This window comes from Xenopus laevis, chromosome 8S (genome assembly GCF_017654675.1).
Source record: "Xenopus laevis strain J_2021 chromosome 8S, Xenopus_laevis_v10.1, whole genome shotgun sequence".
Taxonomy (NCBI): Eukaryota; Metazoa; Chordata; class Amphibia; order Anura; family Pipidae; genus Xenopus; species Xenopus laevis.
Genome location: NC_054386.1, coordinates 30,958,244 through 30,971,388, shown reverse-complemented (window position 1 = coordinate 30,971,388; position 13,145 = coordinate 30,958,244). Strand labels below are relative to the sequence as shown.

Here is a 13,145-nt window from a genome sequence, read left to right as displayed (position 1 = left end):
TTCTAATCTCATTTCCTCCGCATATATATCCCCCTTGGCTCAATTTTATCAGGAGTGGACTCCCACTGTCCGCATGAATTTCTCTCATTCTGCCCAAGAGCCTGGGACCCCTTGTTGCCCTCACTGTGCTATTTACAACTACAAGCTGTCCTTTCTGTTAACGGGAAAGGCAATAAATCTAAGAGCAGGTTCATCTGAAATCATTTTTGCAGGCAAGGATATGAAACACTTTAGGATGTAATGGCTCAGCCTTCCATGAAATCTCCGGGCAGTGATTTATCTGTCCACTGGCGCTCTTGTAATTAAGAAATATATGACTGGCCGATGTTATTATTTAAAAGTGAAATGAGCTTCACATACACTGGAAAGGGTGATAGGGTCTGCCTTTTTGTCAGGGGACAGCATGATCTCCTGATGGGTCTTAGTGCTAGCGGGCCCAAAGCCAAGAACAATTCCCGACAGCCCTTGCTTATTGTCACCATAAATCTATATGACACTTGTTACATTTAGCTCTGTCCACATCTAATGGTTCTGAGAGTGGGCCCTCTATGCCAGGTTCTCTGGTGGGCCCAAGGAGTCGAACACTGGCCTATGGTCAACTGAACTGAGTAACTGCACACACTTGCATGCAAAGAAGCTTATGGTTGGCCATTCCACATGAATTCCTGCTGGACTCCCAACCCATCCCCCCTCCCGACTAGTCCATCTGCTTGCCTGAAAGGGTTACAAAAAGTAGAAGAAAAATGTCATTTGGTTTGGGCACTTGCCACCTTCATTTACATGAATCAGTTAGGTCACACACCGGTCCTGTCATGTCACCCAGAGCTCCCACTCTCACAGATATGTAGTACAGTAGATTAAGAGGCAAGTGAATTAAAATAGTCTGGCAGAGACGCTGCATGTCATTATAAGGGGAGCCATTCGCTTCTTTAGGAGTCGCACAACACCAGGATGGAGGCTTTTAGGCCTTTTGGGTGCAAATCTACTCCTTGCCATCCAACATTTGGTCATGGCTTTCATGAAGTCAGGGAAAAGATTCACCGGCACACAGGTACTGCTGGCAGGGTGAAAAACCCTTGCTTTAAAATTTATTAGTGCGACATGCAACGTTTCGGGGACAACCCCTTTATCAAGCATACTGAAACAGAATGCACGAAGCAATTTAAAGCATAGGTCAGTGACGTAACAATTACATACGTGTGCATATAATTAACATAATGTATTAACCATCACAAATGAAAGAAAATTAAGAAAAACGAAAAAACTTTCCCAAGAGTAAATAGCAAGATAATAATAAACATTTTTTAACTATTTTTTATCTATTTCTTGACAGTTAAGGAAACAAAGTTACTAGCTTTGTTTCCTTAATTGTCAAGAAATAGATAAAAAATAGTTAAAAAATTGATACATTTTTGCTTATCGCTTTGCCTCTCCTTTCTAGATTAACTGGATACTATGTTTTTAACTTTTGCATATTTTGTAATACATTCATGTTTTATGACTTTTGAATAACTGGTTTTTAATCAATGTTCTGAAATAATGTCTGTAATCATTTTTCTATTTTTTAGTGATTTTTGGATATGGATTAATTGGACACTTTACTACAAAAAATTTTTTTTGGGGTGTTTATTATTATCTTGCTATTTTCTCTTGGGAAAGTTTTTTCGTTTTTTCTTAATTTTCTTTCATTTGTGATGGTTAATACATTATGTTAATTATATGCACACGTATGTAATTGTTACGTCACTGACCTATACTTTAAATTGCTTCGTGCATTCTGTTTCAGTATGCTTGATAAAGGGGTTGTCCCCGAAACGTTGCATGTCGCACTAATAAATTTTAAAGCAAGGGTTTTTCACCCTGCCAGCAGTACCTGTGTGCCGGTGAATCTTTTCTTCGTACAGTTGTGGGGTTACCGAAGCCCCTTTTTTCCGAGCACCAGGGTCAGTATATCCTCGAGAGGGCCTGGGTGTGCGTGGGCAGTTTTGATTTTTTCATGAAGTCAGGAGCCACATTAGCTCATAGCAAACGTACAGCAATGTTCCTTTAGAGTCAACTGGAGGTACATGAGCCCTTCCCTCTGTAGAACATTCTCCTAACATTTGCCTCCAGAAACGCAGAATAATGACAACGGTTTTTAATGAGTAATGATATGAATTTTTAATGAATTGCTTTATTAAATTTTAACAAAGTGTTCTAATAATTGGATGTCAAAAAAACACTGAGCGACACAGCAATAGAATTGGAAGGGATCAGATGGTTTCGCTACTGAACCCCAAGTGGTTATAGCCTAGAAAGAGCCTGATTTCATATGAAAGGTTTACTGGCCATAATGACTGGCCCTAATCACTGGATTTGGAATAGAAGTGCCCAATATTTAGAGCTATTAAAATACCATAACCAATGTATCGGCTCTTCTGCCTTTGCATTGACAATGAATTTCAAGAAGGCCTTGGAGGACACCAAGGGGCAAACATGAGTTTCTATGATCACTGGAATGTCCCTGGAGATTAGGTTTAAGGCACCATGGTGCTATCTAAAATGCTCTCTGTTTATTTTTTTCTTATGGGCCAGGCAGGACTTGGTCTCTTGGCACCAGGTGGGCAAGGGGAGGCTACTTCTGGTCCTAAGTAGTGGCCACTTTCACTCCAAATATAGTCATTAGGTACAAGTGCTCTCTGGCCTATCTTGCCTATGATGTCCACAGCTGGATCTAGTCAAAGTTCCCTTTGATAGAACATCAAGACAAAGCTTTGTTTAGATTAGACTAAAGCTATACGACATATTTGAACTAGTCACCCAACTGGTAGATCCTTATCCTACTGAGCCACACATGTGGTAGGCCAAGTTGGCATGATCTCAACAAACATCCTTTTATAATAGGAAGAATATTTACCATCAGTTGGGGCTCCCTTACATGGATGAAGATGAACAGAGGTGGCCCTCAACCTGATCGGTATCTGAGTGAACCCTAACCAAACATTGATTTGAAAGGATCTTACACCCTGAAATCTATCTGGGCCTAGACATAGTGCAGTTAGTCTGAGACCTCATGAGGTCAGACCCATGTTTTTTTCTCTCCTTCCCCTCCCCCAAACATCCGTTATTTGATGTCAATTGAATGAAAAAGCCTCCATGGCTGCCTAGTCTAGATAGCTGGGATTGCTTGTTATCTGGTTAAAATGCATTTGAAATGTTTAATATCGACCCCCCCCCCAAACGTGGACAAGTGCCAGGGTGGAACAACACCAAAACGGGAAAGTATGCAGGCTAAAAATGGCAACAATTCAGCTTCCTCCCAGTGAATGGGTGTTCTGAACTGCACAGGCTGAAAGGTCATTTTCCCATAAAGGCTGAAATACTTTCCCTTTAGAGATCCTTGTAATAAAGTAGAGAAGTGGTAAGAAATGTCAGCACAAAACATTGGTAGCCCTGGAGACACTTTAACTACTTGGCAACACTAAGGAAACTTGCTGGATAACTCTCAGCACCTGGTGGGGCAAAATAGCTTAAGGCAATACATATGAACTCTGTTAGTATGAGGGCATCTGTATAGGACTCATAAATGCTGCCTCTTTACCTTGAGTGGCTGAGTCACTGCACTGCTGCTTGTGACTGCTGAAACAATGTATAGAGGCACTACAAAGACCACGCCAGCATTGGCACCCAACATTATGTCCCTTCACCACCTCCTCATTGAATATCTGTTTTTCCCTTTTTGCAACTATGATTGGGGGTGTGGGGAGGTCAGAAGACAGCACAGCAGGAGCGGATCTGGGTTGGCGAGGCCTCCTTAGTTAAGCCACTGACCATGCATACCTCCCAACATTTTGGAAGTAAAAAGAGGGACAAAAAAATTTTTCCCGCGCGTAGCGCAGCAATTTTTTGACCACACCCCTTTCTGTGGCCACACCCCCTAATTACCATGTTTGTTTTACAAAATTTGCCAGGTTATGAAAGTTTGAAAATATTTCTCCTTATCTAAACTGTGTTTTTGTGTCTCTAAATTGTTACAAAGTATCTTATTTGCACCTGTAGTTTTTGTGTTTTATTACAGTTTTACTAATGAAGGTAAATTGGCCTTAAAGCTGTGAGTCTAACTTCTCCCAAGGTACAAAACTGTTATAAATGTATCTTAAGTATCTATACTGGGCTCTCTGCTAAAAGCCAATAAAGTGAGAAACTTTGTTTCTTTTTCTGGCTGTTCAGTGCAGAGAAAAGAGGGACTTTTCAGTACAAATGAGGGACTGCAGGTTGAGCTGTCAAAAGAGGGACTGTCCCTCCGAAAAAGGGACAGTTGGGAGGTATGGACCATGTAGCAGAAGTAGACCAGCAGGAGAACAGGATCAGAACCAGAAAGGGACAGTGACAAACAATAGCAATGAGAGGATGAGGAACAAATGAATCACAACTGTATTTTCTATAGGCAAAAACAGGTTGTGGGTGTAGTTACTATATGTCAGTTGTTACTGACTGAGAAGAAAAAACTCTCTCAATTTAGTTATAATTTCCCATAAAAGGAGGAGGACAAATATTTTGTCCATGTTTTGCAAGTGTTCCTGCATGGGGCAGCAGTGAGGCACACAGGGGGTTACCCATGGAGGTATCTCTTCTGTTGCCCAAGGAGGATCATTTGAAACAAAACTTTTTTCTTGTTTGTTTCTATTATTTCACAGTGCAGACGTATGGGGCAACAGCAGATGGCTAATTAAGCGGAATTTTTGCTTTTTTGTGCAAGATTAGAACATTGCCGCTGCACGAAATCAAACCGCTGTGGAATGAAAGAGTGCAAGCTTTATTTTTAGCAATGTAAATTGGTGCTAGAACCTGGCATGGGTACCGAGCACAGAAACACCGGGCTGATTATCACAGCGATGCCCAAACGCACGTCAGCTTAGATCCAGCCAACATTTAATCATTCCATGTTCAGTTGCCTTAACAGCCCATTAAATGCTACAGATCACTGGTAATATATATAAGTTGGTTTAATAGAGTCTCAAGTTACAGTATGAGGGTATAGCTTATTGTGTGTCCAGAACATTCCTTCTCTGTATATTTATATTTATACATATGGGAGGAGGGAGGTGCCATATTGATTCCCTTAGACAGTACAGTATGAGGGTATAGCTTACTGTATGCCCAGAACATTCCATCTCTGTATATTTATATTTATACATATGGGAGGAGGGAGGAGCCATTTTGATTCCCTTAGACAGTACAGTATGAGGGTATAGCTTACTGTGTGTCCAGAACATTCCTTCTCTGTATATTTGTATTTATACATATGGGAGGAGGGAGGAGCCATTTTGATTCCCTTAGACAGTACAGTATGAGGATATAGCTTATTGTGTGCCCAGAACATTCCTTCTCTGTATATTTGTATTTATACATATGGGAGGGAGGTGCCATATTGATTCCTTAGACAGTACAGTATGAGGGTATAGCTTTCTGTGTGCCCAGAACATTCCTTCTCTGTATATTTGTATTTAAACATATGGGAGAAGGTGAAATATTGTTTCCCTAAGCAAAGAAGGTTATTCTGATTCAGATATCGATTTTTAACTTCTTATGGCTGCAGATTCAGGTGACTGTGTTACACCTTAAATTATAGTAATCCAAGCAATAATTGAATCATAAATGGCTGTTTATGATTCAATTATTGCTTGGAATGTTTCCCTTAGACAGTACAGTATGAGGGTATAGCTTGGGGGGTTATTTATCAAGGTCTGAATCTACCTCAATATCGGCTGCTACAAACTCCGATCTTACCCGCTCGGGTTTTTAACTCTTATTTATTAATAAATTTTCCCAAAAATTATCTTTGCGGGAAAAGCTCAGATTTTCACGATTTTTTCGTGAATTTTCCCTGAAAACTCTGAATTTTTCAGAGTGTTCACCCGAAAGCTCCGAAAACAGTGAAATTGCCCGAAAACCCCCGACACAACCAAAAATCTATGGGATTGTTCCCATTGACTTTTATGCAACCTCAACAAGTTTGAGATGTCGTGTTTTTATATTCTGGCTTTTTAGCTCTCAGGGTTTAATAAATTCCGAAAAATTCGTGATTTTTTTAAAAGCCTATTATAACACAAAAAATCACGAATTTCGGGGGAATTGGGTAAATAACTTAGTAAATAACCCCCTTAGTAAATAACCCCCTTAGTGTGCCCAGAACATTCCTTCCCTGTTTATTTGTATTTATACATATGGGAGGTGCCATATTGGTTTCCTTATTTAGACAGGGGTATAGCTTGTTGTGTGCCCAGAACATTCCTTCTCTGTATATTTGTATTTATACATATGGGAGGAGGTGCCATATTGATTCCCTTAGACAGTACAGTATGAGGGTATAGCTTGTTGTGTGCCCGGAACATTCCTTCTCTCTATATTTGTATTTATACGTATGGGATGGGAATTGAAGGGACGGGCGGATGAGAACTCTGGGCCAGGCTTGTATTTCATTTTATAACCCCGGAATCAATGCAGTAAACAGGAGCTATTGGTCACCATGGCTACATAGAAAACTCTGCTTCTGTGTAAATACAGAGATTTAGCCTTTCCTCCATTACTAATTCCATTAAAGGTACACAATCATCATTTATTGCCCTTCTGTGCAAGTCAGGCTATGGTTAAAGTAGGGTAAATGGAAAAATAATGTATCAATATGTAAACCCCCCCCCCCCAAAGCTTTCCTGTAAACGACAAGAGGTGGTGTGACTACATTGTCTCCTAATAGCAACATCTTGTTCTGCTGGTTTCCCTTCCCAAACGCCAAGCTGAACAGAAGGTGCCGCATACTGTATTCCACGGGCCGGGGCATAGAAAGCAGATTCTGGGCTGCGAAGATGAGAATGTTTAAAGCGCAGAGGAAATCTGTGCCCCGGGACGATGCCAAATGAGAAGGAAGCAGGCCAGGGTTTGTTTACATGGAATGAATAATGCAGCAGCAACACTGCCGATAGCAGAACATTCACTCACTGCGCCGGATAAATTCATGGTTCTCATTCGGCCGAGGCTTCCTTGCCATGTGGTGAAGGTGAAAACACCCTGCCTCAGCTTTATAAGGGCAATTGGAACAGTCCCTGAATCAACTTTATACTAAGTTAATAACAATAACTTCCCTTCCTTTAAAAAAAAGGGCATCCAACTCTTTCTTGAAGCTATCTAATGTATTTGCCAGTACAACAGCTTTGGAGACAGAACCTGACTGGCAGATGAATTCAGATACCTTGGCTTCTGCCATCCCAAGAGATTTGGGGTTTAACGCCTTGCCCAGTAACGAGCGCTCTGTATTTGCTTTATAGAACCCCAACAGAACAAATCTAATCAGCTGAATGGCAGAGACCCCCCCCCCACACACACAGTCCCAAGTGAATGTAGAGTCGGCCAGCTCAGGAGTGCAGGAGAATAATCAACTTACCCACTGACAGTGAGGCTGAAATGACATTATAGAAGTCTAATATTCAGCAAACCACAAAGATGCCTCGCGCTCACGTAGATGCTTAAATATTAATATTCTTACTAGGAATTTGCAGAGCTTCACTGGCATTTCCTAGCTATTAAAGTAGCAGAGGCCTATATATTCTTATTAGAAACCATCCTGCCCCCCCATCTTTATCCCCAGCTCTTGATAAATATGCACCATGCATTAGCATGCAGATATGTAAATTAGAAATGGGAGACACATCAGCCCCCACAACATAGTTACAGTGGGGTAACAGTCCCTGCTATTGTCCCAGGGGTACCCAGGGCACAAATAAGCACTCACCCCAAATTTACTAACCATGGGGGTGCCTCCAGACCCACAGTTAAGAGCATTAGGAATTATGTTGCACATATAGATATATATATATATATATATATATATATATATATATATATATATATATATATATATATATATATAGTTATAAAGATACGTCGGTGCTGCTGTGCATGATTGTCCCTAATATAAATGGGTCTTGACTGCCTTCTCCATAACAAACGGCCCACTGCATTGTGGGGGGTGCTTTTGTGTATAGAAATTAAATAATCTCTATAGCGCAGGGGCCACCTTAGCAGCAGATGAGGGGTCTGATTTTGGTGCCATGGAGACCGTGGAGCTGCGGTTATGTACCTAGAGATCACAATATGGGCCGGGCTAAGTCGCTTCCTATATGTGTTACATTAATATGTGCTCCAGGCTGGCTTCCTCGGCTACACTGCTGTTACTAGGATATAGCTAGTGGAATGCCAAGGCTATTTGCAATTGGTTGTTCTTTTTAATGAAACTTCATGCACGTGCTATCTTGGTTGCTAGGGTCAAAGCACAGAAACAGAAGTTCCTCTCACTGCCGTATCAAGTTTGGAGAGACATGAAAGCTCAGCTGTGGCAGCGCCAACAAAACCACTGAATGTTAAAACTGCACAAATACATGAAATCTTAAACTGTGTTGTAAACAAAAGCCAATGAAGAGCTAATTGGTTGGACTCTATAGACCAGGGCACCTACCCTCTCAGTCAGTAATCCATAACAGTACCACATTTGGAGGTAGAGTCGGACCCAGAAACCCAGGGACATGAATTATAGACAGACATGGACACAACGGGTCTCAGGTTTCATTAACACTTCCCCCTGAAACCCAGAAAATAAATTTACCGGAAGGTGTGAAGAGTCCAGTTACATTCTGAACTGGGTTAACTGGGTTATATGTGAGGAGCTCCTGGGGGAATTAGGGCTCTTTACCCCCTTAGCCACCAACAACAAGGGGCACCCATAATCTGCTGGTTGAATGGGGCCCCTCACTGGTAGCCAAGGAATTACAGGCACCTTGACTTTCACAGCCTGGTATAGTGTGTGACACAGACACAACAGTCACACCCACCAATGAAACACAAGGACAATTCTCTTACTGGCCTTTGTTCATTATCAACTACGACAGTGGGTTCTGGACCCCTCTTTCAAGTCTAATATGTAGTCAAGCTATCCCCTCCCCCAACTGATCTGCCAGGAGTAGTTAGAAACAAAAACAGACACTTTACCCAAGATGGCATCAGGAATCATGTGGTACCTCTACGGGGCCCAAATTATTAACCCATTGGTCAACTGGAACTCTGGCGCTGTGACAACTAGTAGATTGGGCAATGCCTATGAGTAAGTGCCCCAACAGGTATGAAACGTGTTAGGTTATACACTATCCCTTTAAGGCAGTATCGATGGCAGCAGCAGAGCAGTTCTTCACACAGGAATACCCTGAAGGTTTCAGGTAACTGTCAGAATGATGGCTGGCTCCCCTGAGCTGCATTTCTCAGTGCCAGATTTGGTTCTCGGAGTTCTGTCACTTGCACTGTATGTCCCCTGATTTTTGTCTGATCAGCAAAACTTCCTGTGCCCCCTTGGTACTGCAACTGCCACCTGCTCTGCAAAGCCTGCCCCTCGCCCTACAGTAAGGAGATGCGGCCTCATATCTATTTATTTCCCTTTGCCCTAAATGCATTGTGCAAAGAGTTACACCTCCATAGGAATTCACCAGTGCCTGCGTCACCTCCCACCGCTTGTGTGTGTAGCATGCCCACATTCAGGTGTGTATGGGTGTCCCCCCCAGGGACCCCCTAACATTCAGAACAGGCAAGGTAAGTAATGCTACTTTGGAGCCACGCTCTGCACCTTCTGCCATATCTTCAATCTGCCCCATGGTACCAACTGCCACTTGCACGGTAGACAAGTTCTTGTGTATGGGCTCTAAGGGGAGCAGGGCATGGGGGGCAAGGTAATTAGCTACTATCCAAAACACAAACCATTTAGACTCAGCTCTTTTATAAAAAGTGACACCGACCACCGTCACCACACCTCCTTCCCAGAAATGGTTGAAATCTCATGGAGTGCAATGGAGATCAGTTGTGGGGACGGAGAGACATCTTATAGACACCCAATCCAAAATCTGTGCTGCTTCACTGTTCTGTATATATTACCTCCGGGACACACGTGCCAACACATACGTGTAGGAATAATGAAGAGAACATGCCTTACCTTTCATTGTCCACACTTCGGAAGCCAGGGATGATATGGCGGAAGCTGCTGTTTCGGTCGAGCTTGGGTTGGCTTTTCGTCCGTTTGATGGAGCCTTTGAGCCGGCGACTGAGGAACCCCTGTAGGGATGGAGGTGGGGGGTGAGACAAGAAGACTGGAATGAAAGAAACCAACCCCCCCCCACTACGAGTGCCTGACTATACTAAACTAGGGGGGGCTCTCCTGCCGCCTTCCTTCACAGCTGACGAGGAGCAATGTTCAGCTCTAAGGATTCCATGGAACATCTGCTCCAAAACCTCCAAGAGGCCAGCGAGTGACGCCAGCCTGAGACTTGCCTAAGCCTCTGTTACCATGGCAACCATCCGCTCCCATATAAATGCAGTCTGAGAGTGACAAAGCAGGCAGCTTGCATCTCTCACAGAAGCGAGACACTCTGACTGCCTTGCACTCTCACTGCCACGGCCAAACCTCCCTACATCATATATATATATATATTCTATTATCTCACAGTATCGTCATCCTGCCATAGTGATACCATGGGGATAGTGGTAGAGACAAATCTACTTTGCATTTGATATATACAACTTTCTGTTGTACAGCACTGCAGAATATGTTGGTGCTTTATAGATATACATGTGTGCCTATCTAGAAACACGAGTATAAGTATGGAATAAATGGGTTTAAAAAAGAATCCAGTGGGAGATGCCATAGTGAGCGCCTCAATGGAGGCATTAGGTAAACCTGAGCTTAATACCAATAGCACCATCTAGTGGTCAAACATAGGAAACCTGCCATTGCTAAGATATATGATTTGTGCACCCAGAGATGCTGAACAGTATATGCACCTTCCTTGTCAATGCGTGAATTACATTATTCTATTCTAAGCATTTAATAGTCAGGTAGTAACCGGCAGCACAAGAGGCAAGTAGGGCCCCGGATGGTTGAGACAATACAATTGTAGCCTTAATGAAGGATGTGGTGATTACTTAATATTGAGCAGTCACCCAGCTCTAAGCATACTTTACAAATATCCAATTATTAAGCACATTAATACAAAAAGCAACCTTGTAACGGGAACTGTTTGTCTGTACAGCTAAGGAATGTTCTGGGCATAATATACAGAGAAGGAATGTTCTGAGCCCATATTTAGCACTGCTCTCATACTGTACTGTCTAGTGGAATCAATATGGCACCTCCCTCCCATATGTATAAATACAAATATACAGAGAAGGAATGTTCTGGGCATACAATAAGCTATATCCTTATACTATACTGTCTAAGCGGAACAATATGGCAACTCCTCCCATATGTATAAATACAAATAAACAGAGAAGGAATGTTATGAGCCCATAATTAGCACTGCTCTCATACTGTACTGTCTAGTGGAATCGATATGGCACCTCCCTCCCATATATATATAAATACAAATATTCAGAGAAGGAATGTTCTGGGCACACAATAAGCTATATCCTCATACTATACAGTCTAAGGGAAACAATATGGCAACTCCTCCCATATATATATAAATACAAATATACAGAGGTGGAATGTTCTAGGCCCACAATAAGCTATATCCTCATACTATACAGTCTAAGGGAAACAATATGGCAACTCCTCCCATATATATATATATATATATATATATATATATATATATATATATATATATATATCGGAAGGTAGGCGAGCACACACAGGTCTTAGTAGAAAAACAAATGGTGTTTATTAAACAAAAAAACTAACGTTTTGAGAAAGGCTAGAGTGCTAGCCGAAACGTTAGTTTTTTTGTTTAATAAACACCATTTGTTTTTCTACTAAGACCTGTGTGTGCTCGCCTACCTTCCGATATCCACTATTATTTTGCTGTTAGCACCCAGGCAACAAGACCGTATAAACGAGCTGTGCTGGCTTCTTCCGCTCATTATATATATATATATATATATATATATGTAACCCTTTCTTGGCAGGAATATCCAGGGCCACACTGTGGCGCTAACAGTATAGATCCCAAGCCTCCGCTAAGTGGGAGATTTGCGGGGTTTGGATAAGTTAAGTGCCTCCACCCAGGGCTAAAACCCGATATTGGTGGCATACAACTCCCTGGGAACTGCAATAGCAGTGATTTTGGTACCAATTGTAGCAGACAATAAACCACACAATAGGCAGATATGCAGTAATATGTAATATTAGAAATGCAATATATGCAAATGCAATAAGAACAGTGAAATAACAATAATACGATGAATATAAGACAATATAATAAGTATCACCCTTGGTATGAAAATGTCCACTGTCACTTTAAGAATGGTGAGTGTGCACACTAGAGGTCTGAGGGTATATACCAAAGTAGTAATAGAAGAGGTATGTGTTTCAACACTAGATTGATGCACCCCGGGGTGTGTAAAGTGAAGGTCTCACCAACTCCCAGTGATAATGAAAGAATAAAGATCCTGTGAGGCAGAGCAGATACAGGGAAGCAGTCTGGCAGCTTTAATCCACACTGTGCTTGCAATGCTGGTGTAGGGAAAGGCTTCCTAAATTCCTGAGGATCCACTGCACGTGTCACGGAGGCTGATGGGAAATCCACAGTCCAGATCCAGTGTACACGCTGGCAACTCACTACAGGGCTGAAGTCCTATCTATCCTACAGGGATTACTTCCCTAGCAATAGCGCAGGCAGCTGCACTAGTTCCAGTCACTATGATGGCTGACTGGAAAGGGTTAACTAACTCCCTGTGCTCTGGCTATGGGATTCCCTATATGGGTAAATATTCTATAGGTGAAATCCCTAGCTTCCTACTCAGTTAAATCAGCAGGAACACTCACAAGAGAGAAGGAGAGATTGCAGGCTGCTCTCAGTGTATTAGTCCATGCTTTCCTCTTCTCTTCTTCCTGGTTAACCTAAGCCTCACTTTCATTTTGGCTCCAAACTTCTTTCAGAGAGGTCACAAGGTCAGAAGCAAATCCTTCTTGCTGATTGGCTAGGCTGTGGCTGAAAACTGTCTCACTGCAGTGCAAGCAGCAGCCATGCTTTTGGTGGATCCAGATTTAAAGTCACAGGGTTATGCAGTTAGGGAAAGGGCAAATAACACTTCCCTACATTCTCCCCCCGGAAAATCCCTTCTGGCCCAGCAAG

At 42.2% G+C, this 13,145-nt stretch overlaps 1 protein-coding gene across 5 annotated transcripts in view; it reads right to left on the bottom strand.

The window, feature by feature from the left end:
- Positions 1 to 13,145, bottom strand: part of LOC108699920 (disabled homolog 2-interacting protein) — a 254,554-nt gene that overhangs the window by 101,112 nt on the left and 140,297 nt on the right. For all 5 annotated transcript variants that reach the window (XM_041575181.1, XM_041575183.1, XM_041575182.1 and 2 more), the window contains exon 3: positions 10,010 to 10,128. In XM_041575181.1, the coding sequence (XP_041431115.1) occupies positions 10,010 to 10,128 (119 nt within the window). The remainder of the gene's footprint in view (positions 1 to 10,009; positions 10,129 to 13,145) is intronic.